The sequence below is a fragment of the Anolis carolinensis genome, chromosome 1 (genome assembly GCF_035594765.1).
Source record: "Anolis carolinensis isolate JA03-04 chromosome 1, rAnoCar3.1.pri, whole genome shotgun sequence".
NCBI lineage: Eukaryota > Metazoa > Chordata > Lepidosauria > Squamata > Dactyloidae > Anolis > Anolis carolinensis.
Window position 1 is genome coordinate 103,295,514 of NC_085841.1, and position 27,654 is coordinate 103,323,167.

The 27,654-nt window shown below is 39.7% G+C and overlaps 1 protein-coding gene across 2 annotated transcripts in view; it reads left to right on the forward strand.

Moving 5' to 3' along the window:
• prep (prolyl endopeptidase) overlaps window positions 1-27,654 on the forward strand; it is a 100,271-nt gene that overhangs the window by 51,106 nt on the left and 21,511 nt on the right. For both annotated transcript variants that reach the window (XM_062980277.1, XM_003226940.4), the window contains one exon: window positions 1,312-1,415. In XM_062980277.1, coding sequence (XP_062836347.1) covers window positions 1,312-1,415 — 104 coding nt within the window. The remainder of the gene's footprint in view (window positions 1-1,311; window positions 1,416-27,654) is intronic.

Below are 27,654 nucleotides of genomic sequence, written 5' to 3' on the forward strand. Positions count from 1 at the left end.
ACCTTGGGCAAGTCATACGCTCAGCCACAGAGGAAGGCAAACCCCTGTGAACAAATTTTACCAAGACAATCCTATCATGGAGTTGACATAAGGAAACTTCTTAAAGGCACATACGTATTCATTTATATTTTCTAACCTACTATTACATACAGTCAAATAACTGGTTTGAAACAAGATCAAGCTGAATGTAGATTTGGATATCCTGGTAGATCTCTCTGTGGTTTTCAGTAGATTTCCAAGAATTTCTAACTTGCCTGAAAGGTATGGGAGGAAGTCATGGCTACTTCCTTATTTCCCAGGCTCACTGTTCTTCATCTGTAACATAAACATACTAGTGAGCTGCTTTTGACCAGATCTTCCTTTAGCTCTGCTGCCTACTGCTAGAGTAACATGTTAGAATCCTTGGTCTAAAGTCTTTTAGCTTTTTGGGCTATTTTAACTCATTTGAATTCTTGGATATGTTTTTATTTTTGTTTAAATTATTGTTGATTTTAATTTGGGATTTTTTACATTATTTTATCGGTATGCAGCACTGAGATCTCATAATAAAAGGACAGAATAAATATACATTCCAGTGTATTTATTTATTTACTACATTTATATCCCGCCCTTCTCACCCCAAAGGGGACTCAGAGCGAATGTTTCATGATGTGTACTTTGAACCACTATTCAATTCAGCATTCAATAAGAAACAAAATGGATCTCATTTTGGGGCCGGGCTGTGGCGCAGCTGTTGAGCAGCTGCCTTAAATCACTCTGACCATGAGGTCATGAGTTCGAGGCCAGCCCGTGGCGGGGTGAGCACCCGTCAATTAAAAATAAAAAATAGCCCCTGCTCGTTGCTGACCTAGCAACCCGAAAGATAGTTGCATCTATCAAGTAGGAGATAAGGTACCACTTATAAAGTGGGGAGGCAAGATTAACTAATTTACGACCTGGAATGAGGAAGTGCCGTCAGTGTGGATGATGAAGCAGCTGCTCCCCCCTGTGGCCAGAATCGAACATCCCCTCAGAAGAAGGTTAACTTGCCTCTGCGTGTGTGTCTCTCAGTCTCTGTTTGATGTGTTTATGGGCATTGAATGTTTGCCCTATGTGTGTTATAATGTGATCCGCCCTGAGTCCCCTTCAGGGTGAGAAGGGCGGAATATAAATACTGTAAATAAATAAAATAAATAAATCTCAACTCTTGGATCAACCCATTCCTTTATCTTTATTGCATTATTGTTTATACAGCCTGCAAGGTACACTAATGATAATAGCTACATATTCTTGAAACTGTGAATTAACTAACACACTGAATTTTATATTTAGGTATCATTTACCATTGTGATCTCACCAAAGAAGAACTGGAACCAAGTGTTTTCCGAGAGGTCACAGTGAAAGGATTTGATCCTTCAGCTTATCAGACAGTGCAGGTAAGGAAAAGAAGTTACGCTGTTTTAGTGATCTCCAATAAAAGCTAAGATTTTAGGTAATAAAACCCTTTAGAACCGACATCTCAGTCAATTTTTGTACCATTGCAACTATAGTTTTGGATGGAACCCATTAGGGCATTTGACAATTTCTACAAAATAATTGATGTTTCTTCTTAAGAAGCATGTTCATTTGACATCCTGCCACATTGTGGTTTTTTACAATTAGGGTTTGCTGTCATTCATGGTCTGCATCCTTGAGTGATTATTCTTAAGATATTCCTAGCCAGTTCTATCCAGGAATCTTTGGGGAGCTTGTTTCAGAATATGAAACAAATATGATTTGTAACTGGAGCATTTAGAGGTGACTTGGACTGGTCAGGTGGGAAAAGGGAAAGGCAGAGGTTGTGGTGGTTTGGAGAACACCAGGAACACAGCTTCTTCAGCATCTGCTCCCTTCCCTTTCCTGCTTAGAAATTGTTTCTCAAATGGAAGCTCTCCATATTGCTGTGTGTGTCAGCATGTGTGTGTGCGCGCCTGTGTTTATGCAGAATTCCACTTTATGTTGGTTGATAGAAATGCACTATAGACAAATATTGTTGTTTCCTTCAGGGGTGAGAGAGTTCCATCTTGTGTTGTTATAAAAGACATGGTTTTGTAATTTTAATAAGCACAGTGTTCCTAAGTCCAGCAAGATGATGATAATTGAATTCAAATACCCGTGTAGTTAAATGTTTCAGTGGAGGAGAAATCTAATGGGTATCTAAGGTTATAATTGCAGAGCCCAAAATCACTTCTGTACTTACATCAATTCATGTTATGGAACACTGGAAGAATTCAGCACCATTCATGGATTCAGTTGCATCATTCAGTATTTTTCTGTTGTTTTGTTTTTGAAAAAGGATTAGTAGTAAAGAAAACAGTAGTTTCTATCAATTTGAATACAGAGTTAAAGTAATCACTTCTAGGAAAAATTATAGATTAAAATTTATCATTCCTTTTTTAAAAAAAAATAGACAAATAATCTGTTTAAGGTAGGTAGCCTATATCTTTATTGCATATTAATGTAGCGAACTTTACAGAACAAAGGCTCATTTTATAATAGATTTGATAATCCTTAAAGTGCCACAAAGGCTGTTTCTGTTTACATCAGACTAACATGGTTTACCTTTGAAGAGACAAATAAAGAGTAGAAATCATTCAGATTTTGAAATATGTTTGGGCTCCTCTGATTGCAATGTTGGTTTGAAGGAGCAGTGCTCCAGACCGGCCCCTGGTTTAAGTGACCATGCAGATGAGCCTTCAATAATGAGATAAGATGGACATTTGTTAGAGAAGCAACCAAGAGATTCTAGAAAAATATCTTTCTAATTCTAGAATTGTCCAGAGAAACTGTTACCAGAAATAAAGCAAATCTGAGCTTTTTGGAAACATGATGAGATGAAACACAGTGCTGAAATATAAATCTATATCAAAGCCCTTTTTTGCCAAATAGTGTGTAGTAAACACAGCAAGAACATTGGACATTTTTCTCTGATCTGATCAATCGAAAATGTAACCTTTTGACCTTGTCAGAAAACACCAGGTGTGGCACAAAATCAACAGTGTTTATTCCTGTGAGAAACCATATCCTTGAGGAAACCATTCTGGCAATCTTCAGTTGTGTTTTTTCCTAGGTAGAAAATGAGAAAGTAGATAGAACTGAAGGAAACATAAATAAGAATCAAATGAAAGGTGGCTCTAGAGAAAAACCTATTTTAGTTTGCAATAGGTCTGGGACACGATGGAAATCTTCCTTCCATCAGGACATCAATAGAGCAGAAACATGACAAGTGTAGCACTAGAGTGGTTGAAAAAGTGGAATCTGAATGTCTTAAAATGGTCCAGCTAAAGTCCATATCTCAAACTGAGAAATTATAGCAAGACCTGAAATTTATTGTTAATCTGTGATCCCATCCAGTTTGACAAGAAGAGGATGTTTGTCACCAAACGTCCTTTTGCAAAATATTGATGAATGAATGGGAATCCTTTTTTGGACATACAAAACATTGGGAGTCATGTGTACATCAAGTAGTAATAATGTTAGTTAAATTTATTTCTACTCCCACTCTATAATACAATGAAATGTGGAAAAGTCAAGGTGGGAGGTGAATACTGCAGCAAGGCACTATATCCTCCACAGCAAAAAGAAGCTCTCACCATCTTTCGCATGTTAGTCCTTCAGAAGACTGAGGGAGCATATATTCTCCTTCTCCTGAGGATAAGACCCAAGCCAATGGAACTGATGTGACGACATTCTTCTTCTGCCAAGCCCCTTAATGATTTAAATCTCCAGGTTTTCAGTCTTACTACTTTGAATTTTGAGTTACTTGATGTTGTATTTGTTTTGTTTTTATAATGCAACTTGGGAAGCCTTGTTGGGACACAACAGTAGTATGTTAACTACTTTTATAAATATATCTTTTAATGCTAAACACTTTGGCTTAGTTTTATTTTTGGTTTAAATTTTTAAGGAGAGGAATGAAAATGAGTATTTTGCTGGTTCACTGACTAATTGCTTTGCATGCTTCAGACACTTTGGGCTGTGACCTTCTGTTCGAAATGACACTAGCTGCCAAGCCATGTGTGGGGAAATTCTATCTGTAGCATCTTGGTAATGTGAGAAGCAGCAAAGTATATGGTTTATTCCCTTCTGATACAGCATAATTTAAATCACACATAATCATTATGAGAAATAGCAGGGCTGCTTCCCAATTTTATTCAGAAGATTCACAGTTTTCAATGGATATTACTGCTAGATAAGTGTAGGATAAGTGTAGTTTCATTAATCAGCTGATTTCTATTTACATTCAGTGGGACATGACTAAAAATAGTCAAGAATGTCAATTCCTTTTATTTTTCAAGGATACCCATACAAGTTACAGCAATGCAATATCTTTTAGAACTTGAATTATTTATTTTGTCCGAGAGCATTTTTTCTTGGGAAATGGAGGTTCCTCCCAAGTACTTTTTTTAAAAAAAATAAGATTTCAGATTTAGAAAACCAAGAGATTTTAAATTAAGTTTAATTCAATTAAATTAAGATAATATACAGTGTGGCCTCTATATCCACATTGGTCTGTTCCTGGAGTTATTTATTTATTTATTTATTTATTTCGTGTCAAAAGCATTGTACAACAAATACATTTCAAATAATGAAAATAATAATAATAATAATAATAATAATAATAATAATAATAATAATAGAAATCACAAGCAACTAAATAGTTTTGGACCAAAAGCGGGCAACAGCAACCGCATTGTCTGTAGCTTTAAACAACTCCTCCTCCGTACATGAGGCAGGGCATTGTGGGCAAGCATACATATGCTGAGTTGTTTGTCCTGGAGTTACTGTGGATACATGAAATTACAGATAATATACCAATCAGGTCATCATCTTGATGTAGTTTTCTTGCTAGGATTTCTATTGCGAGTATGAATAATAAGGGTGAAAGGGGGCATCCCTGTCTCACACCTCATTTTTAAAAACATTTATTACCCCCCCCCCCCCCACACACACACACACTATCTAGGACAGGGGTCCCAAACTAAGACCCTTGGACCAGATGCAGTCCTTCAAGTTCATTCGCCCGGCCCCCCGCTCTAAACTTCTGACTTAGGGTCGCCTTAAGTCTGAAATGACTTGAAGGTACACAACAACAACAATCCTAATTAACTTGACTATTTCTTCAGCCAAAAGCAGGCCAACACTTCCCATTGAAATACTGTTAAGTTTACGTTAGCTAAACTTGTTCCTCATTTTAAATATTGTATTGTTCTTCAATGTTTTTGGACTACAAATAAGTTATGTGTAGTGTACATAGGAATTCATTCCTTTTTTCCCCAAACTAGTCTGCCCCCCCCCCCAACAGTCTGAGGGACCATGAGCCGGTCATCTGTTGAAAAGGTTTGAGGACGCCTGATCTAGAGAATCTCAAGGCAGTGCACAAACAAACCAGTCTAACAAATATGAAACAATTTAAATGATAAAAATAATTTTTGAAAGCTGACAAGATATTACATATTTTAACAAGTTAAACCTACAGATTAAAACCATCTGTGTCTGAGAGAGAGCTTAGTGGCACATTGCTGACTTTGCGTGAGCCCTCCTATTTTTCTGTGCCTGTGGGGGCTTGGGACAATCTGTGGGCCTGCTTTAAAAAGTCCCTAGTCCCTACTTTCTTCATTGCTATTTTAATGCATGGGTAATAAGTATATTGGTATGATGGCTTGAGTGTTGGATTATGATTCTGGGGACCAGGGTTCAAATCCCTGCTTAGCCATGGAAAGTCACTTGTTGACCTTAGCCAGATCACACACTCTCAGAAGAAAGCGAATGTAAGTCTTTTCTAATCCAAATGTGAACAGTTTCCTGTGATAGTTTTATATTGGAGTCACTATAAACCGGAAATTATTTGAAGGCACACAGCAACAAGAAGCACTCCTTACTTTCTGTCATCAGAAAGTAAAGAAGCAACAAACCTACATGCTTTTTGTTTACTGCACTAGTATTGCTGCTCTCCCTAAGTGTGCAGATAAATTTATCACGGGTTAGAGAGGTGTTCAAATATATTGAGTACAGTAAATGCTTAACCACATTCCTGTTTCTGACATAAATCCTTTGTATGATATGTCACATGTGGGGAATGTGTGGGCCTTAAAATGATGTTGTACTAAATTCCCATGATCTCTTACTGCTGGCTTTCATGGAAAAGAGCTTGCAGTTCTACACAGCCCAGGAACCAACATATCCCTTACTCTCACATTATGTAAACGCATGCCTTTTAAAAAAATCCTTATGAACTCTATCTTTGCTATGCTACCATTATTCTGCATGGTGATATTCAATCATAAATTGACACTCCAGCTTTCAAAATGAACACATCTGTTTCAGCCTTCCAAGATTATATCTGCTGAAATGGTAAGGATGCAGCCAATATTGCATTAGTCCTAATGCAACTTAAAGCGATATTGAATGATAGGCCCCAGGAGCTGACTGGGCTGTTATGGAGTTGTTGTTTTTTTTTTTGAAGAAAATGAGCACAAATAGTTGCAAATGATAGCTGATTCTGAGAAAATGAAGGAGATGACCATATTTTAAAGTGTAATCCAGATGAATCATGAGCATCCTAGTAACTTAAAGTAGGAGAGAAAATTGTAACTGAGATTTGACTGGGAAAATTGGGCAATAGGGAACTGGAAGACAAAGAGTTCAGAGGCCTCTGAAAGAGAAATTTTAAAAAAATCAATTGGGGTTATTCAGTTGTCTTACAGCTAATTATTAATATTAATAATAATACTTTATTTGTATTCTGCCCTATCTCCCCAAGGTGAATCAGGGCAGATTCCAGCATACACAAACAGAAAGGCAAACATTCAGTGCCTAGAAACAACAATACAGAGATAAAGGTAAAGCCTTCCCCTTCCGGCTCTGAGGGGTGGTGCTCATCTGTGGCTCTGGGGGCCTGCATTGTCCGTAGACACCTCCAAGGTCATGTGGCTGGCATGACTGCATGAAGCGCTGTTTACCTTCCCACTGAGGTGGTACCTACTGATCTACTCACATTTGCATGTTTTCAAACTGCTTGGTTGGCAGAAGCTGGGACAAACAGCGGGAGCTCACCTGAACCACCGACCTTCTGGTCAACAAGTTCAGCAGCTCAGCGGTTTAACCCGTTTCGCCACTGTAGCCCCTAATGTTGGGTATAAGTTATTTAGCATTTGAGCAATAAATGTTAGGAATTCATGTTTACGATAATCATAAGTTTAGTGTTTGCAGATTTTAAAAAACCCCAAACAAACACATGATTCCTATAAAGTATAAGTAATACTTGCTTGATATTTAAAGGTGAGGGAGAAGAACCAGGGTAGCCCTGGCACACATGAGATAGGTAGGTGTTAAGACGTTTTGAAAAGCATTGCCCTTCTATAAGGACATCTAAAACTGGATATGGTATAATATCCAAAGAAGATTCACAATGTCAACACTACTTTCAAAGGTGAAGCCAAACGCATCCGTTACCTAGGAAGACCCAAATAAATGTTTTTAAAGGTCAGAAACCAACAGCAGAATCTATTACTACGTGAAGTGTTGTAGAATGAGCTGGAAAAATAGTGGGTACTTGCAGACAAGGATTTTACCAAAATTGACCATGATGTGCTTACAGACAAACTTAGGCTAAACAGATCACTGGGTTTTTAATTGATTAATGGACCAAACCGAAAGGGTATTCACAGTGGAGAAATGTTATTAGTGGCAGGTCTCAGGGTTCATTCTTATATCTAGTGTTTAATATCTTTATACATGACTTGGATGATAAAATAGAAGACATGCTTACCAAAATTCAAAAGGCTGCTGAACAAGGAGAGATAGCTGATACCCCAAAGGATAAGATCAGAATTGAAAATGGCCTTGATAGATTGGAGTGCTGGGCCATAAGTGATAAAATGAATTTCAGTAGGGATAAATATAAGGGACTAGACTGTGGCAGGAAGAGATGAAATACATACATGTAGAATAGGTGTCACTGAAAGCAGTATATATATATTGAAAGCAGTTAATGTGAAAAGGATCTAGGGTTTTGTTTTTGTTTTTTTTGGTCTTTTTTTGTAGACAAGTCACAGTGTGGTGCAGTGGCAAAAACAACAAGGGTACTGACAAGCTGGAACGTGTCTAGAGGAAGGCAACCAAGATTAACAATTCCTATGAAAAACAGCTAGCTGCCTATGTTTAGCCTGGAAAAAGGAAGATTAATGGTGATACGATAACCATCTTTAAATTTTGGAAGGTATATTAGTTAGAGGATGAAGTGGGTTCGTTTTCTCCTTTGCAAGGGACCAGAACATATTATAAGAACTGGAGCTCCACCTAAACATTGGAGAAACATACTGACCATTAGAGTTATTTGACAGTGGAACAGATTGCCTTGGAAAGTGATGGATTCTCCTTCATTTGAGGATTTTGAACAGAGATTGGATGACTAACTGTCTGGCGTGCCTTGTATGTTGCTGCCTGGCAGAGGTTAGACCAGATGGCCCTTGTAATCCCTTCCAGCTCTAACAGTCTGAGATTTGTATCTGATGTGTGCCAAGTTATTTTATCTACTTCCTCCACAATGTGTTAAATCTCTAGAGTTGGCACTATAAAAGAAAGGATGTCTACTCCAAAAACTGTTACACTAAATGCTAAATATCCTATAACAGTGTCAGAAAGAAGACCATGCTATGATTACACATACATCTCATATATCTAATTTTGAGCCTAAAGGTTTAGCTTTAGAAACAAATACTATGGAACAGCCTCATTTCTTCACTTCCTGTTCTTCTAGTGCTGTGATCATATTGGAAAAATAAAAGCAGTAAGATTTGTTTATGACGTTGTTCCAGGGAACTCTCCTTAACAAAGATTTTGGTTATGTAGTGAGCATGGGACATTTGCTTGGTTGACATGGTTAATAACATAACAGTGCATGCATTTATGAAAACAGATTGAAAGCCATGGTTGCTGGCCCAATACTTTCCTCCCTGAGCTGTTGGTAGCAAAACCTTCTCCCCCTCAATGCACCCAATCATAATGTTCAATGTGCTGAACCTATTTGGGCGTCTAGATTCAGCACCTTGGACAGTTCTTTTTAATGTTTTGTTTTAAACACCCACGCAGAGTCACTGTCCCACTGACTTCAGGGTTACCAACCCTTTCTGGATTGATCATGAGTCACAATTTATTTAATTGGCAGAACTGTAAAGGAAATTGCCTCACAGTATCTTCCCACACTTTTCCTGGATGTTGCTATTCTTACTACTGTGTCATTTTGTGAGCATTAAAAATACCAATTAATTTTTTTAAATAGAAACAATGTGTACTAGTAAAGTTCATGACTGGCCTTGTGAAACAAAGTAAGTGCTTCAGAAGACACTTTGAAAGCAAGATTTATCGAGGCTTATTTTTCTGTCTAATATTTTTCTGAGTGCAGATAAATGGCCCCTTGGAGAGATATAAACTAACAATGGCTTTGCTATCCAGCCAAAAGGGCATCTTCCTTAATACATTTCAAAAGAGTCATCTTCCAGTAGCTCCAGCTCTTACTCTCTTCTTTGGCAGAATAAACAGCTTTTCAGGCAGCCTTAACAATCTGTTAAGTGTGGAATAGTTACCTCCCAACATTAAATAATAAATAGATTCTTCTTTTTTGTTGTTCTTTTAAAGAATTAGATCAAAGTTTTTATTGCCTCCTTCAACCAGGTGCCTTTGCCAAGATTTAGCAATATAGACTAGAGGATATGGGGTTTATGATACAGTATTTGCCATCATGTACAAATAGGTAGAATTCTGCCAAATATTTGCCTATAGGAACCAGCAATTCAGTAAGAGAATCCAACTCACTGGAAAATTGTTACATTATTTATATTTCTTATATTTCTTTCTATTCTGTCCTGTTCTGGATTATTATTTTTCCCAGCAGCAGTGGCTTCATTTTTGTTTTATTCAATTGGATGAAACTTCATCTACATTTATTAGATGAACTTTATTATCCCATTTATTGCATCCACCAAATTGCAGTGAGTAGAACATTGCAGTACCATGTGGTCAGTTTTGTCCCTTTTCCATCCAGCTCTTTATGTCTCAGTCCATTTTGGCTTTCTGAGTATGAACAATACTGTTCTCTAGGGGTCAACTATGAACCAGGCTATATCCTGCTTAGCTTCCTAAATCAAGTTAGTATGGTGTGTGCATGGTAGTGCAGTGCTTTCTTGTAAATGCCTGCTTGTGTGATGAAGGGGATGTGAGATGGCATTGACCTCATCCACCAAGGCATATACTCTTCCCCTTGAAATATTGCAAGCCCTAAGGCCAAAGGTTACCCATCTTTGGTTTGTTGTAAATTTATGTAGGTGAACTTACATAGGCCAGTATTTCTGGACAAATTACAATGAAAAACCCCAAAGGCTTGTAATGATAGTTAAAACCAAAAAGGGGCTGATCTCTATATGAATTGACATGCTAGAGCTGTAGACTGAAAACGTGCCTAATTGAGCTCCGGTATCTTTGTTGTTTTTATGTTTTAAAGTTTTAAAGTTCTCCTTATTTTATTTTACCACATCCCTCCCAACTCATCTTTGCCTTTGCAAATGGGGAATAAGAAAAACAAAAAGAAACGGACAAGGACAAGCCCAGAGACACTAAAACATCAAAAACAACTCAACAAACCTTCTAAACAACTCAAGATATCTGCTGCAACTGAGCTTGGCGTCAGCCCAGGTTTACTCCCTCGGCTGAAACACACCAAACAGCCAAGAATGGAAGATTGTTTTGCATGGAAAGGAGATGTAAGTAAAACAAATATCCTTCCTACGGCTAATAGATTTGAAATCCTGGAAAGAGAAGCTCAGCTAGATCAGGGAGTTGAACAGATATTGGAATCTCCCTTGTCTACCAGAGAGGAGCTTAAAGGAGCCCACGATCATGAATTAAGATCCTCGCAGGTGCCACCACTGTTCGCATTTAGCCCAGATACTTGCTGTATGGATCCTGAAATAAAGCCTCAAACTAAAACAAGAGAAAATACAACAGAGTTTATGGCAAAACAATACCTGATCACAGCACAAACTCTAATTTCAATATTTGAACAGCTATCAGGATTAAAAGACAAGCTGAATGAGTTAAAAAGTGATATGGATACCCTCATGCAAAAACATGTCTCCAGACCTGTTATTACTACCTGCATTGCTTGTGGAGTAGATGTGCATGAGCCTCATATCTATCCTCAATGTGCTGAGAATGAGAAATTGGTTAAAGAAAATAAGACACTGGATAAAAAGTTACAGACCCAAAAGAACCACCATCTAACATCTAAGCTGCAACAAGAAACTGCAATAGCCAAAGAAATGGAACATGGGAGCTTTAAGATGGCCAGTGGGAGGGTGCCTACCACTGCAGCAGGCCTTCCCTGGCCTTCATTGGAGGACCTGTGTGGCAACTCTGGGGTCTGCACCCAGGAGTGTTTGTTTGGCGACTCCTGTCCTCTTGGTCGGAGTTTGGATGGCTTTTGCCCGTGGTCTGGCTGGGGGGACAGGGTGGAACCGGCGGGGTCCTTGAACATCACCGAGATCTTGGACAGGGGACCGGAGTGGCTCAAGCAGCCCCAGAGCCTGGACACCCGCCACCAGCGCCATTGCCTTTCCTTATCAGCAAGACAGGCCCTGGATTGCACCTCAAAGATGGCGCCCAGCTTTGCAGATGCCGAGAGAGTTTTGTCTCCCCCTCCATCAAATCCCTGCAAGCAAGTGCGCAGGCGCAGATGGCGCCCAAGAAGAACAAGGCAACAACCTTCTGCCTTATGCTCTGCCCCTAGCACAGCTATTCTCGAGGACCCCACTTCAATACCTAGAGCTATAACAGCTGGAAGCACCTCCAGTGTTCAGCTGAAGAAAGATACATCGAAAGGCCAGCAGGGCAAGGGTGAAACGCAGCAGTCTCGGAAGCACAGAGTTCCTCCAGTCTATATGTCTAGGACTTTCTGGGGAACCGGGCAAGTCTAAGCAGCGGACCTGGTTTGTATTACAGAGACCTGGATCCGTGAGGGTGATAACATTCCCTCACATGAACGGACACCTCCAGGCTTCCAGATATTTCAACAGCCACGGAGTGAGGGTCGGGGTGGAGGGGTAGCAATACTCTCCCGTGATTATTTTACCATTAAAGTTATTCTAACTCCAAAGATAGCCGGTATTGAGTGTGTTGGTGTGGTCCTGGCTAGCAGGGAATCCCTAGCCATTCTTATAGTTTACTGCACGCCTGGGTCTCTGGGAGAGAGTCTGCTTAATTTATTAGATCTTGTGGCGGACTGGGTTCTGAAGTTCCCCAGACTTATTGTTCTGGGTGACTTTAATGTACATGTCGAGGCACTGCCATCTTCATCTGTGACTAAGGACCTAGTACCAACCTTTGAAGCTCTGGGGCTCTCACTACTCAAGACTCGCCCTACTCATTGGGCCGGCCACACACTGGACTTGATTTTTAATATTGGAGTACGAACATCTCTATCCGCGGTAATTGATGTTCCCTGGTTTGATCACGCTGTCCTGAGGGCCCGGATTGAGATTCCATCTCCTCCTCCCCACCTTGGGAAACCATTCTTTGCTCGGTCTAGGAAACTCATGGAACTTGCTAGGTTCTTGAATGCCCTTAAGGGCCTGGGAACTGTGTTGACACTCTCAATGAGCTAGTAAACACCTGGAATGTCAGTTTGTTGGCTGCCTTGGATGAGATTGCTCCCAGATGCCTCCTTCGCCCTTGCCGGAATCGCTCCCCTTGGTACACTAATGAGCTATGGACGATGAAGCAAGCATGAAAGCAGCTGGAACGCCAGTGGCGACGGAAACCCGACGAGGTGTCGGTGTCCGCTTTCAAGGCTTTTCGCAGGTCCTACGAATCAGCCGTTAAGGACACTAAAAAATCTTACAATTCCTCCTTAATAGCCTCTGCTAGATCGCGCCCAGCACAATTATTCAAAATCGTTTGTGCTTTGATCAGTCCGGCTCCTTCAGTCCAAAACCCAGCAACCACGGCTCTTACAGCAGTGGCATTCCAGAAGTTTTTCACTGATAAAATCACTGTGCTTCGGCAGGAACTGCCCCCTACAGTTGATACCTTGAGAGAGCTCGAGACTTTGTGGCTGCTTAGTGGGCCTATCTTTGACTGATTTACTCCGCTTGACAGGGAAGATGTCACTAGAATCCTGGCTGTTGCAAAACCAACCACCTGTTCCCTTGATCCGTGCCCCTCTTGGTTGGTGAAGAGCTGCCTGGAAGGTCTACTTGATCTGTTGAGTAATATAATCAATGGCTGTCTTGAACAGGGGTCTTCCCGGACAACCTAAAAGAGGCAAGGGTTCGTCCCTTGCTAAATAAGCCTAGTTTGGATCCCATGATCCTTGCTAATTACCATCCTGTCTCTAACCTTCCATTCTTAGGTAAGATGATAGAGCGGGCTGTACTGGGACAATTGCAACAATTTTTGAATGATACAGCCGGCCTGGACCCTTTCCAATCAGGGTTCCGTCCTGGCTATGGGACGGAGACAGTCCTGGTTGCCATTACAGATGAACTTAGTCGCCAGTCTGATAGCGGTGGATCAGCGCTACTGGTACTTCTTGACCTTACCGCAGCGTTTGACACCGCTGACTATGATCTAATGATTCACCGTCTTGCCATGTCCGGAGTTCACGGTTAGGCCCTCAATTGGTTCAACTAATTTCTCCGAAACCGGAGCCAATGCGTGGAGTATATGGATCAAGTCTCTGAAAGATCTCCCCTCCTATGTGGGGTACCCCAAGATGCAATTCTCTCCCCTCTGTTTTTTAACATCTACGTTAGACCCCTTGCTAGTTTGGCTCAGAGTTTCGGCCTAGATTGCTATCAATATGCGGACGACACCCAAATCCTTCTGCGCCTGGAGCCTGGAGCAACGTCAATACCAGACAATTTCACCCTATGTCTGGAGGCTCTGTCGAACTGGCTACGTGCTAGTAGACTGAAGGTGAACCTGGCGAAGACTGAGATTCTCTGGCATGGCTGCTCGATTGGTTTGACACTTTTGCTACCCACCTTCGATGGTGCTGCCCTATCTCCTTCACCTACCGTTAAGAGCTTTTTCCATCTACGTCAAGTGAGGCAGTTGGCACCCTATCTATCTGTTGAGGCTCTGGCAACAGTCATCCATGCCACGGTCATGTCTAGGCTGGACTATTGCAACGCCCTGTATGTTGGCTTTCTGATGTCTACGACCCGAAAGCTCCGTATTGTTCAGAATGCGGCAACTAGGCTACTCACAAGAACACCCATGAAATGCCACATAACACCAGTCCTGCAGCATTTGCATTGGCTTCCAACTGATTGCCGTGATTTATATAAGATGCTAGTTCTGTCCTTTAAAATTCTTTACGGCCAGGGCCCATCATACCTTAGGGATCATCTCTCCTTCTCCCATCATCGGAGGTCACAACGACCATCCCAACGCGACTTACTTTATGTACCGGGTCCTAGAGAAGTGCACTTGGAAAGGACCAGACGCAGAGCTTTTTCTATTTCTGCCCCTGCCTTATGGAATGCCTTGCCGCCCTATATGAGAGCCATGCGTGAGTTAGGGCCTTTTACCCTAGCACTTAAGACCTGGCTTTTTACTAGAGCTTTTGATCTATGTTAATTTTATCAATATTTGTATGTATGTATTTTTATCCTTTACAATTTAGCTTGTAAATTGCCTAGAGCATCTTGGATGGAGGGCGATTAATAAGTAATTAAATGATGATGATGATGATGATGATATGCTAGAGCTGTAGATTGAAAACTGGACATGACTCCTATACTTTTAATGGTTGGGTTAAAGTGGGAATTTAGGCACGTGTTTCTTGTCATGCAAGGAGATAATAAACAACACCTGCAGAAATTCCCCCTTTAAAATTGGGCCCAGCTCCAAAACTTCTCCTTATGTTTGTATAATGCAAATAACAGCTATTCCAAAATTTTAAAAATACAGTAATCACAAATACTTTTTCTCCCAAGCATTTCCAATGAGGAATACTGAACCTGCATGTGATTTGTGCCTTTTGTGATGATGAAGAGATAACAGATTGAGGCAATGACAAAAGTGTGGATGGAAGGAGAGTATGATTTATATTACAAGCAAACAGCATGTATCATATGTTGAAAGTGGCTAATTGAGTTACTTCTGGAAAATGGGGAAAGCAAAGAATTCCCTTAAAAATTGTGATACATCCAGTTGGGTAGACCTTGGAATTATAATTAACTAATGAATTAAATTTTCTCAGGCTCTGGTAGTTTCTAGGTAAATGTATACTTTTTCCCAAGATTATGAAATTGACTTATGAGTAATAAAATTGAGACTGACAGCTTAATTCCAAACCTGAAATCAGATGCCCCATTAAAAACAATTCTAGAATGGAGGAAAATCTGCTCCAGTCTATAGTTATTGATTCCAATATACACAGATTGCTTACAGTATGGAAAATGAAAATAGGCATTAGCTACTTAATGTTGTTTAATGGACATTTCAAGGAAATCTATTATAATCTTTATGGGACTGTGGCATTCTGAATAAAGATTTTTTAACTGAATTTATCTTTACATGAAATTGCATTTTCCTAAACTCTTCCTCTTCCCCTAATTGTTTCGGAAATTGAATATGGAAACTGTATGTCCCATTTTATTATAATTTTCCAGGTATTACAGATATTTCTTTATGAATACAGATTAATCTCACCTCTGTGGGTTAACAATTAACACATCATCATTTCATATTGCACCAGTATTCCCAAGGCAGACAAAACCTCTGACATCTTTTCACAAATCTAGCTCCCAGTTCCTTTGTGTGAAAATTCAAAAGCATTTTTATGAAAGCAGAAGAATCCTGTTAATAATTGCAAATACTTAGAGATACATAGTCACTTGCAGTAATTTAAGATGTATTAACATCCTGGCTCTTTTTCTATGGGACCATAGGAAAAGAATCACTGCATTTTCTAAGTAAAACAAAGAATGTGAAGAAGCATCTAGGAATCATGATTCTACTCTGAACAAGGCTTTGTTTTCTTGAGAAAATATAGTTGAATGAAATTGGAAGTAGGTTTTCCCCTCACTTCCAGTTGTTATATTTGACTGCATTTCAGTAACAGATGGATTCAGCCATGGGATCCAGAGGCAGAAATTGAGCCCCAGACCTACCAAAGTTGCCCTTCCCACTAAAAACACAATGGTTAGATAAACTGGAAAGAATGTGTTCGGATGTTGAAGTGGTGGTGGTGGTTATGAGCAGGGTCATTGTAATGACATATCATTGAGTGTGCTTCCCTCAGCTCAATTCATAAGAGAACAGAGCACTTTCCCCCCAAAATCCATAAAGAATAATATCATTTTTGGCCAAAGCAATTGCACCAAAAACACATCATGCAAGCTTTTGAAGTTTCCATGGCTTTTTCATGAAGCAAAAGATTTAAAAAACATACAGGATAAAAAAAAAGATACAGTATTGGAATCACTGGTTTACATTATATATTATATGTTATCTCTACTGTAATTCTGTTGGTCTGAAAGGATTACAATGCAGGTAGAGGCCTCTCCCCTTTCTTTGCTCATGTGGGAACTGAAAGAAAAGATAGCATTTTAAAAACTTCATAGCAGTAGTAAAAAAAACCTGCCCTTGCATCTAGGGTATCTCTGTCCCTTGTGAAGTCACGGGCCCCTTAATTTTGTCTGCTTAGTAGTATCTCAAGCCTAGGGGAATATCTACACTGACTATTTATTTAATACAGCATGAAGTCAGCTTGAAAGCATAGCATTTGAGGACAGCCTCTGCGGGATATATAAATACCATTCAGGCTCTGAATTTAATCATCCACACTCCAAAACAGCTTTCTTCTATGCCATTTCAAAACTAACCTAAGTGGCTCATTTAGATGTGCCCTAGGTCTGAGAAGATGTAAGTTTTAGTAGGGCCAACCACTAAAGCCAAAATTGGTGTGCCATTCTCTTCTCATATACAGAAGGTAACTGTAATGACAGTTCAAACTTACTTTAACATTTAAAATAAGATACTGTTCACTTCCATACTTAGGCAACAGACTGTTTACTTGGGATAAGGTTGTGTTATGTTGTGTGGCATACTCAGCTGTGTCCTTCCACAGTGAGAGAGCTAAGAGGTCGCTATCACTTATACACATCGCTCCCATTATTATGATTTTGCTGCCCAATTTTGCCTAATGGTAGGGCCACATTTATGTGTTGGAGCCCTTGGTGGCACCATGGGTTAAATCCTTGTGCTGGTAGGACTACTGACCGAAAGGTTGGCGGTTCAAATCCAGAGAGCGGGATGAGCTCCCGTCTGTCGCTCTAGCTCCCAATGCAGGGACATGAGAGAAGCCTCCCACAGGATAGTAATACATCGAACATCTGGGCATTCCCTGGGCAACGTTCTTGCAGGCGGCCAGTTCTCTAACACCAGTATCGACATACAGTTTCTCAAGTTGCTCCTGACATGGAAAAAAAAATATGTGTTCAGGTACCAATTTGCTTGGAATGCTGTCATGAAAACATTCAGGGAATATTGTGAACTAGAGTGGTAAGTGTTCCAGTTTGGGTTGAGACAACCACAGACAAATCATATCTCTTTTATCTTTGCAAATTAAAGAACTACAGTACAACCTCCTTATCCACAGATATAATATCAATTTTCATTAATCAATGCTTCAAAAAGTATTTCTGCAAAGAAATATTGTGGACCAATCTAGTCCTCCAGCATCTGTCTTATTATGTGAATTATTATGTGACTTTCTCTGAATTATGCTATGTGCTATCCTAGTTTAAGAATAGCATTCAAAAGCATTAGATTAATAATCCAAATAATAGTCTCTTAATCAAGATACATGATCAGCTCAGAGAGTGTGTTTCTATCTGATACAACAGCTGAGGAAATATTTTCATCTTTGAAATTAGATCTTGACTGCGAAGTAATAGCTTTCATTTGGCAGAATGACTAGAGCTTGCAGCATTTTCCCTGGCTCTCTTCAGAGTGTTTATAGTTTGTTATTCACTTTGCAAATAAAATAATTTTTAACTTGGAAGAGAATTGTTTGTATCTTGCAACTTAATGCATTGAACAAGCAGTTCAATAGAATTCCCTTAAGAGATTCACTTCTATGTTTAGCATCACAATTAGTGGGCTTAACATATCCACTAGGGACAGATGCCCATCGTATGGTGGGTTGTGAGCTTGGGGAAAAAAATAAGATGTTGCTGGCCTTCATTACAACCAGTATTTGTTTTCACAGATTCTGACTAGGACCCTGTCATTATTATTTTGTGTATGTCTGTTTTTGGTTGCTGCAGAGGTTGGTAATCCCTCCCTCCCTCCTCAGTAACCAAAGCCCTCCTAGATCCACCACTGCACCCATCCATGTACAGCTATTTCGTGCCTAGTGGAGAAAATCAAACCAGCTCGCTATGTCTCCATAGATAGATGTGAAATTATTGCATCCATGATGTAATTGTGTGACATCTGGCTGACATTTCTCAAATCTCTCACTGCTGTCACGAGATGCAAAATGGTCATGAGGAGGGAGGTTCAGTGGGTCTGCAGTAAGTCTGGGTTTACAAACCCCATATGAGCACATGGGGCAGGAGCATATGAAGATGCCAGATATTTCCAGCTGTTCCTCCACCATCGTGTTACATTTCATCAGCCATACTATTCAGTAAGCTAATCTTCAGCGTTACATTCTTAAGGCAAAATGGACAGGGAATTCTTTAATAAAAACAATATTAAATATAGATAGCATTGGAGAGATACCTTGTTTCAGGGAGGAGCTTCCTTTATATCAAAATCACCCAATAGGTTGAAGTAATTATAGGACAGTCAATAATTACAAAGCCCCATCATCCACTGATTCAATATGGATGGTTTTATGTACCCATGCTTCAAAAAAAGTATTTTTGAGCTTCTCTGGGTGTGATTCTATGGTGTGATTCCCACCAAAGAAATGTTAAGATATAGTTTGCTATTATCCATGGACTCAGCTATCCAAGTGTGTATGTATCTTGGAACATATCCCAGGCATATAACAGGAATCATACAGTACATATTTATATCAGATATCTGCTGGAAAGCAAACTTGGCCAAGAGTACAAAGTCCAACAAATTCCTCACTTGCCTTGCAGATAATTTTATGGTCCAGAAGGTAGAAGAGGCAACAAGGGGATCGGCTACTCTTGATCTCATTCTAACAAACGCGGAGGACCTGATCAATTCAGTCAAAGTGGTCGGATCCTTAGGGGCAAGCAACCATGTGCTCCTGCAGTTTGCTATACAAAGGAAGGCCAAAACGAAGACAAGTCAAACCCGCATTCTGGACTTTAGGAGAGCTGACTTCCAAAAAATGATGGAAATACTGAGCAGCATTCCATGGACGCCAATACTAAAAGACAAGGGAGTTAAGGATGGATGGGAGTTTTTCAGAAGTGAAATACTCAAGGCGCAAATGCAAACAGTGCCAACAAAGAATAAAAATAAGTCAAGTGGAAAGAAGCCAGAATGGATGTCCAAAGAACTTCTAACTGGTCTAAGACTAAAAAAAGACATGCACAAGAAGTGGAAAAAGGGAGAAATCACCAAAGAAGAATTCAAACAAATAGCCAACTCCTGTAGGGAAAAGGTTCGCAAGGCTGAAGTGCAAAATGAACTCAGGCTTGCCAGAGACATTAAAAACAATAAAAAGGGCTTCTTTGTTTACGTCGGTAGGAAAAGGAAGAACAAGGAGGCGATAGGGCCTCTGCGAGGAGAAGATGGGGTAATGCTGACAGGGGATAGGGAAAAGGCAGAACTATTTAATGCTTTCTTTGCCTCAGTCTTCTCACAAAAAGAAAGCCATCTTCAACCTCAGCAACATGGAGTGGATGAAGGATTGGGGGAAATCCAACCCCAAATAGGGAAAGAAGTCATCCAGGAATATCTGGCTGCTCTAAATGAATTCAAGTCTCCAGGGCCGGATCAACTACACCCAAGAGTATTGAAGGAACTAGCAGAAGTTATTTCGGAACCACTAGCAATCATTTTTGAGAATTCTTGGAGAATGGGAGAAGTCCCAGCAGATTGGAGGAGGGCGAATGTGGTCCCTATCTTCAAGAAGGGAAAAAAGGACGACCCAAACATTTACCGTCTGCTTAGCCTCACGTCGATACCAAGCAAGATTCTGGAAAAGATCGTCAAGGAAGTGGTCTGCAAACACTTAGGAACAAATGCGGTCATTGCCAATAGTCAACATGGATTTACCAAAAACAAATCATGCTAGACTAATCTGATCTCTTTTTTCGATAGAGTTACAAGCTGGGTAGATGTGGGAAATGCCGTGAATGTAGCCTATCTGGATTTCAGTAAGGCCTTCGACAAGGTCCCCCATGACAAACAAGCTAGTCAAATGTGGGCTAGGCAAAACTACGGTTAGGTGGATCTGTAATTGGTTAAGTGAACAAACAAACCCAAAGGGTGCTCACCAATGCTTCATCTTCATCCTGGAAAGAAGTCATGAGTGGAGTGCCGCAGGGTTACGTCCTGGGCCCGGTTCTGTTTAACATCTTTATTAATGACTCAAATGAAGGGTTAGAAGGCATGATCATCAAGTTTGCAGATGACACCAAATTGGGAGGCCAACACTCCAGATAGCCAGTTGGGATAGCCAACACTCCAGAAGACAGGGGCAGAATTCAAAACAATCTTGACAGATTAGAGAGATGGACCGAAACTAACAAAATGAAGTTCAACAGGGACAAATGCAAGATACTTCACTTCGGCAGAAAAAATGAAATGCAAAGATACAGAATGGGGGATGCCTGGCTCGACAGCAGTACGTGTGAAAAAGATCTTGGAGTCCTCGTGGACAACAAGTTAAACATGAACCTCCAATGTGATGCGGCGGCGAAAAAAGCCAACGGGATTTTGGCCTGCATAAATAGGAGTATAGTGTCTCGATCCAGGGAAGTCATGCTACCCCTCTATTCTGCCTTGGTCAGACCACACCTGGAATACTGTGTCCAATTCTGGGCACCGCAATTGAAGGGAGATGTTGACAAGCTGGAAAGCGTCCAGAGGGGGGCGACTAAAATGATTAAGGGTCTGGAGAACAAGCCCTATAAGGAGCTGCTTAAAGAGCTGGCCATGTTTAGCCTGCAGAAGAGGAGGCTGAGAGGAGACATGATAGCCATGTACAAATATGTGAGGGGAAATCATAGGGAGGAGGGAGCAAGCTTGTTTTCCGCTGCCCTGCAGACTAGGACGCGGAACACTGGCTTCAAACTACAGGAAAGGAGATTCCACCTGAACATTAGGAAGAACTCCCTCACTGAGAGCGGTTCAGCACTGGAACTCTCTGCCGCAGAGTGTGGTGGAGTCTCTTTCTTTGGAGGCTTTTAAGCAGAGGCTGGATGGCCATCTGTCGGGGGTGCTTTGAATGAGATTTTCCTGCTTCTTGCAGGGGGTTGGACTGGATGGCCCGTGGGGTCTCTTCCAACCCTACGATTCTATGATTCTATATTAGTAAATAGGACAAAATTACATTATCAGAATATATTATGTACCTGGTAGAACATTTAAAGATTTCTTCTAATGTAAGTTGACTTGCCTTCATATGATGCTCAACTAGGACTGAAAGCTAGATATGAAATAACAGTATTTCCCCTCTAAGAGGGCTAGTAATTGCCTTCACAGATCCTGCCTGTTGAGTTTGACAGTGGTGGATTGAATGGACAACTGGTGCCTTATAGACTAAAGAAGTGGCCCAAATCCAGCACCACAAATGTATTACCATATCAATTGTGGTGCAAGTTGCAGTACTTTCCCATTGGGTAGCTGTTTTTAAGGGAATTATTTGTAGAGGAAGAAAGATGCTAGAGTGAGCAGGAGCAGAAAGGGGATCAAGTTTGCAATGCACCTTTTTAATGCTATCAATTATTTATGTTGCAAAAAGGTCTGTGTCCGTTCTGTGTCTCACTTTTGCTTCTTACCTCCATATCCCCCAGCTGTTGTTTTAATAATTGCCTGCATCTGGAGCATTCTGACATCTAGAGCTGCTTAAATTAAAATTATTTGACTTTTAATTTCTCATCTTTCCTAGTAATGTATTAAACAAGAGAGACAACATCCATTTATTTTGAAAGTAAAAGAAAGGCTCTCTGATCTTCTACTCAGTAATAGATCAGAAGAAGAAAAATGAGACAGTTTCAAAAATGTCTGATTAACCCACTTTGTGCCAAACCTTTTAACACTTGACATTTGTGCAGAGGGAAGTAAACTGTTTTCTTTAGTTGCTAAAGCAGAAATTAAAGGAAACTCACAGTGTGCCTTCTTTGCAGGATTTCCATCTGAACTTTTTTGGAGAATTATCTTTCTCTTCGGTTTTTCTCTTTTCCTTTGGCCACCTGGTGTGTTTATTTCCAGCAATTATGAGACAAGCATGCTCACTAACAAGGGATCTTCCCCCTTAAATGTCTGTCTCTTCATACTTAGCCTCAGTCAGCATGACACTGCTTCTATCTTGCCCCATGGGTGAGTCATGAAATGAACTCTCCTGAAAACTTCCTTTATTATTTATGATTCTGAAATTTTCCAAAACAGCTTTCTTTGACATATCTGTGCATATGCCATTGCTTTTTTAAAAAAGCCTTTACAGGCAGTCCCCAAGTTACAAACAAAGTTGGTTCTGTAGGTTTCTTCTTTAAGCGGAATTTGTATTTAAGTTGGAACAGGGACACAAATTTAAAGTGAACTCCAGCCATATATATGCTACCCTATACTATCCAAAGCATGCGTGTGTGTGCGGGTGTGTGCATACTTTGAATAGCATAGGGAAGGGTTAACACCCTTGTGGTGTTTGTTTTCCTGTCTGTTCAGAAGATTTCACCTCACTTTCTGCCTTGTGATAATTGGATTTTGAAAAAAATGGCTTGTTGTGAAAACAAGAGTCGGAGATAAAGCTTCAGTGGAGACACCTTTTCCCCATGATAACTCTTTCAGGAGTGAATTTCCCTTCCAAGGGGTAGATTTCTTTCACTTTCTGTTGTCTCACTTCCATTCTTAACTATGAATCATTTGCAAGTCACATGTTTGTAACTTGGGAATTTGGAATTTTAATATTGAGAACATAGATTGTTCTGTTCTATTAATTTAACTCCAGGGAGGGTAAAAGTATCAAGTCACTGATTGCATGCAGCCTCCAACTTTCTTTTTTCTGGCTCTCAGGCCACTCCTCCCAACTTTTTCAGGTAAAAATTGTTCAAGAAATGGTGTAAATACTTTCCTCACCACTGTCCAAAGGTCAATTGTTCAAAGGAATAAACCAGAATGGTTATTGCTAATGTGTTATATTGTATAAATATACAATATTTGAATATATGACATTGAATATTGCCAAGCTATTAGCCGCTCTGAGTCCCCTTCGGGGTGAAATATAGCAGACTAGAAATATAGTAAATAAATAATCCCAATCATGTTGTCAAAGGCTTTCATGGCTGGAATCACTGGGTTGCTGTGTGTTTTCCGGGCTGTATGGCCATGTTCTAGAAGTATTCTCTTTTGATGTTTCACCCACATCTATGGCAGGCATCCTCAGAGGTTGTGAAGTATATACTATAGATGTGGGTGAAATGTCAGGAGAGAAAGCTCCCAGAACATGACCATACAGCTTGGCAAACGCGCAACAACCCTTCAATCCCAATCATGATCAGAAAGGACTTCAAATGTTATATGGCGACAAAATGTGGCTTCTACCTGAAATCCAGTTACTCATTCCTAACCTAAGTTATTATGTGGTGTAAGAGAGTGTGTGTGTATAAAGTGGTATGTTGTAGTGTACAGTTTATATGACTAGCTAAACAAGCTACTATATGAATGAAATTTTGTTGACATACCCAGATATTAAATATACTTGATTGTATATGTCCAATGAGTTTGGATCAATTTTGAAGAAAAACAAACTTCTGTCAAGGCCCTATCATTCTTTTTTATGTGAGAGAGATCTATAAAAGGACAGGAAATTGAAAGATCATGGCATTTCTAATGAGGAAAATGAAATTTACTAGAACTTTTCTTATTCTCTTGTGTTCATAGTAAAACTCCTGTAGTCAGAGGCCATAATCTTAGAAGACAAAAGCAGGTTTATTTCTTATTATATGGTTGTATCTCCTCTTACCTCTCTTCATTAGTTGTGATAGCAAGAGATGATGGGTGTTGCACTCCAATAACATCTGGGAAACCACACGTTTCTTACATTTTCCAACTTTCCAACACATGTGGCCAGGCAACATCCGTGTGTTAACAAGATGGCAAAAGGTATTAATAAGAAAGAATAGATAAACTTGAAGAAGCTGCACCATTTTATTATTGCTTGAGCCTACTGGCTCAAGCAACAATAAATTTACTTTGCAGCAGTAGATAGACATTGAGGACAAACAGGGAAAGGGGGAAGAAGAGCAAGAAACAGGGTGCATTTACACTGTAGACTTAATGCAGTTACACAGTACTTTAACTGTCATGGCTCAATGCTATGGAAACCTGGGTTTGTGGTTTGGTGAGGCACCAGCACTCTTTGGAAAATTTGTACCTTGGAAAATTACCAAAGGATAGGCAGTTTTTCTGTCCAGCCTTCCCAGAGCATCCTCATTCCAAAGAGCCACCCTGAAACTGGCAAAGGACAAATAGGTTTCTCAGGCCTAGCAGCTTTGCTTTCTTGCTAACAAAGACATTACACAAGAGCAGTGTGCCAGTAAATTTCTAGCCTATATCATTCAGCATAAATAGAAAAACGTTTATGATGGCATTACCCTAGAATACTTCCAAGGGGTCTCTGTGATACTATAATTCTGGTGCTGTTTTGACAATGTAAAAATAGCGACTTTTCCTCATCCAGCTTAGTTGAATTTCTCACTCCCATTTCACACATTTTTGGCTCACAAAATAGCACAGGCAATCTTGCATGAATTGATTACTCATATATTACACTTCTCAGATGAGTATGCCATTTCTATAAACAATATTTGCCAAGCAACAATCACTAGTATGATCAACTGTCTCAGAGGTGGTTTTCTAGGAAACACTGAGGCTGAAAAAAAGCTGTGAATATATTGTTATTATTTGCCAGCATAATAAAAGATAAACACCAGTGGTTCATGTGATTTGGGATCCAGAGGTAAGGACAGCTAGAAACTAAGAGGTTACTATGCGTTGAGTCTGTGTAATTATTTGCTTTTCTTTTAAAATAAAATTTAAAATGCAGACCATGAAGAACAGAAAGAACTTATGTAACAATATAAGACTACTATTCTTAAGAATTTTTTGGCAAGCATTAGCAAGTTGCAACCATAGTTGGTTTTTTTTATACAAAGGTAGTGATTTTATTTCAAGACAGTTTGCACAGGAGTAAAATCCAGTCATTTTTGAAGGATCCGTTATTTTTGTGAGTTAGAATGTGTTATGTTGCTCCTCAATATTCTCTGATTTTGATTTAAATAATTCACACTACATATCTGTCTAATATTAAAAGCTAAACAGGGCAGCCTTGGTTAGTACTTGGATGGGAGACCATAAATGAATACCAGATGTTGTGGGCTTTATTTCAGAGGAAGGAACTATCAAGATCACTTTTGAGTATTCTTTGCTTAAGAAAACCCTATGAAATTCATGGGTCACTATAACTCTGCAGGCAATTTGAAGACGCCTACACACATACTTAGATATAAAACCCTAAAGGTACTAGATTCCATCTGACTTTGGAAGCTAAAAGGGTCAGTATTTAGTTCTTAGATAGGAGACCCCCAAGGAATTCTGTTGGCTGCATTTCAAAGGAAAAAAAACCTGACAAAATCACCTCTGAGTGATTCTATGGTGATGCCGTAGATCGACAGGCAACCTGAAGGCACACACACTCACAAACAGTCAACAGCATATGTCTCACAAATTGTTCCTGTAATCATTTGATGTCAGTGTTCCTACACAGAATTGGAAGTTCCGTAACAAGGTTCAATTAGAACTGTATTGGATAACAAAATGTAACTGGTACAAGTATATCTCTATCTCTCCAAGCTCTTTCAAAAGGGAGATGTTAGCATTAATGTTTTCTGATGAGGACTGTTGAGATCTAAAAATAGGCTTTGTGTTCTCTCTTTCCTCTCCTCGGAAACATGCTGTTTCTGGTCTCTCTTAGTTTTTAAATGTACTGTACCTCTTGTTAATTGATCATTTGAGAAACAACTGGACTTTCTCACAGCAGTTTTAAGGGGAAATTAAATCAGCTGCAGCCTTAATAAATCACTTTTTTCTTTATTGAGATTTAATATATCTATTATCTTAATAAAGATGAAGCAGGAAAATGTCAAATCCTGAGCTATACTTCTAACACTTTTTTCTACTGTATTGGTGAGGATTGGCCACCAGACTATTTAAGTGAAAATAAAGGCAAAGAGAAGTTTAAAGACACTTTTAGAAACGTGAAACACATTTACAGTTAGTATTAAAACAAAACCTATAATTGTAAAAAAAAAAAAGTTAAAGGAAGAATTTCAAATGTTATGAACTTAGTTACTGACATCAAGAATAGGATTCAGGGCAGGGGTGCTCTAGCAGGTCATGACAACCGTCACACATACCCCAGGCTTCACAGTTATAGATGCTACATTAGTTGGAACTATTGGTTTAACTTGGTGATGGCCTCAACTACGCGTTTTTCTGTTTATCTACCTGTGGCAGTTAACATTGTTAGATAGTCCTCTAGAACAGAGCTACCTAAAGTGTTGGTCCATGGACTGGTGCTGGTTCGTGGGCCATCAACTGCCTGATTCTTTGTGAGTTGCAAGGAAAGGAAAAATACCAGTCATGTCCTGTGAGCACAAATAGGGCATTTATTTATTCATATTGGCAGGTGGAGAAGAAAATTTCCAAGTCCCTGCCTCAGAACATTTAATGGTATATTAATATGATGGCTGTTTAGTTGTATTTATTTTTGTATTATCAGGCTTTTAGTTAATTTTGCTTTTAGCTTTTCTTAACTAACCTCTCCCTAAATGCCAGGAAAAAGGTGGAAAGTGGCGTATAAATCTATATATATAAAAGAGTGATGGCATCACGGCAATTCACAAAACAACAAAAGTACAGGCCCCCCCAACCTCAAAATTTGACAACAATACCCATCATCCGTGCCTCTAGGTTGATACAACAAAAAGAAAAGAAAAATAAAGTCCTAATTAGAGGGAGAGGAATAATTTCTTTTATCCAATTGCTGCCAGTTTAGAGGGCTAATCTCGGCCCACTTGGTTGCCTAGCAACCAAGGGACAGCCAGGTTTCATTTAAGGGACAGGCAGATTTAGGCCTCACTTAGACTTCTTCCACAGATTATCTAATTTGCACTGGATTATATGGCAGTGTAGACTCAAGACCCTTCCACACAGCTATATAACCCACTTATAATCTTATATTATCTGCTTTGCACTGGATTATCTTGACTCCGCACTACCATATAATCCACTTCAGTGTGCATTTTATACAGCTGTGAAGAAGGGGCCTCAGATAATCCAGTTCTGAGCAGATAATATAAGATTAGAAATATACAGTAGAGTCTCACTTATCCAACGTAAACAGGCCGGCAGGAT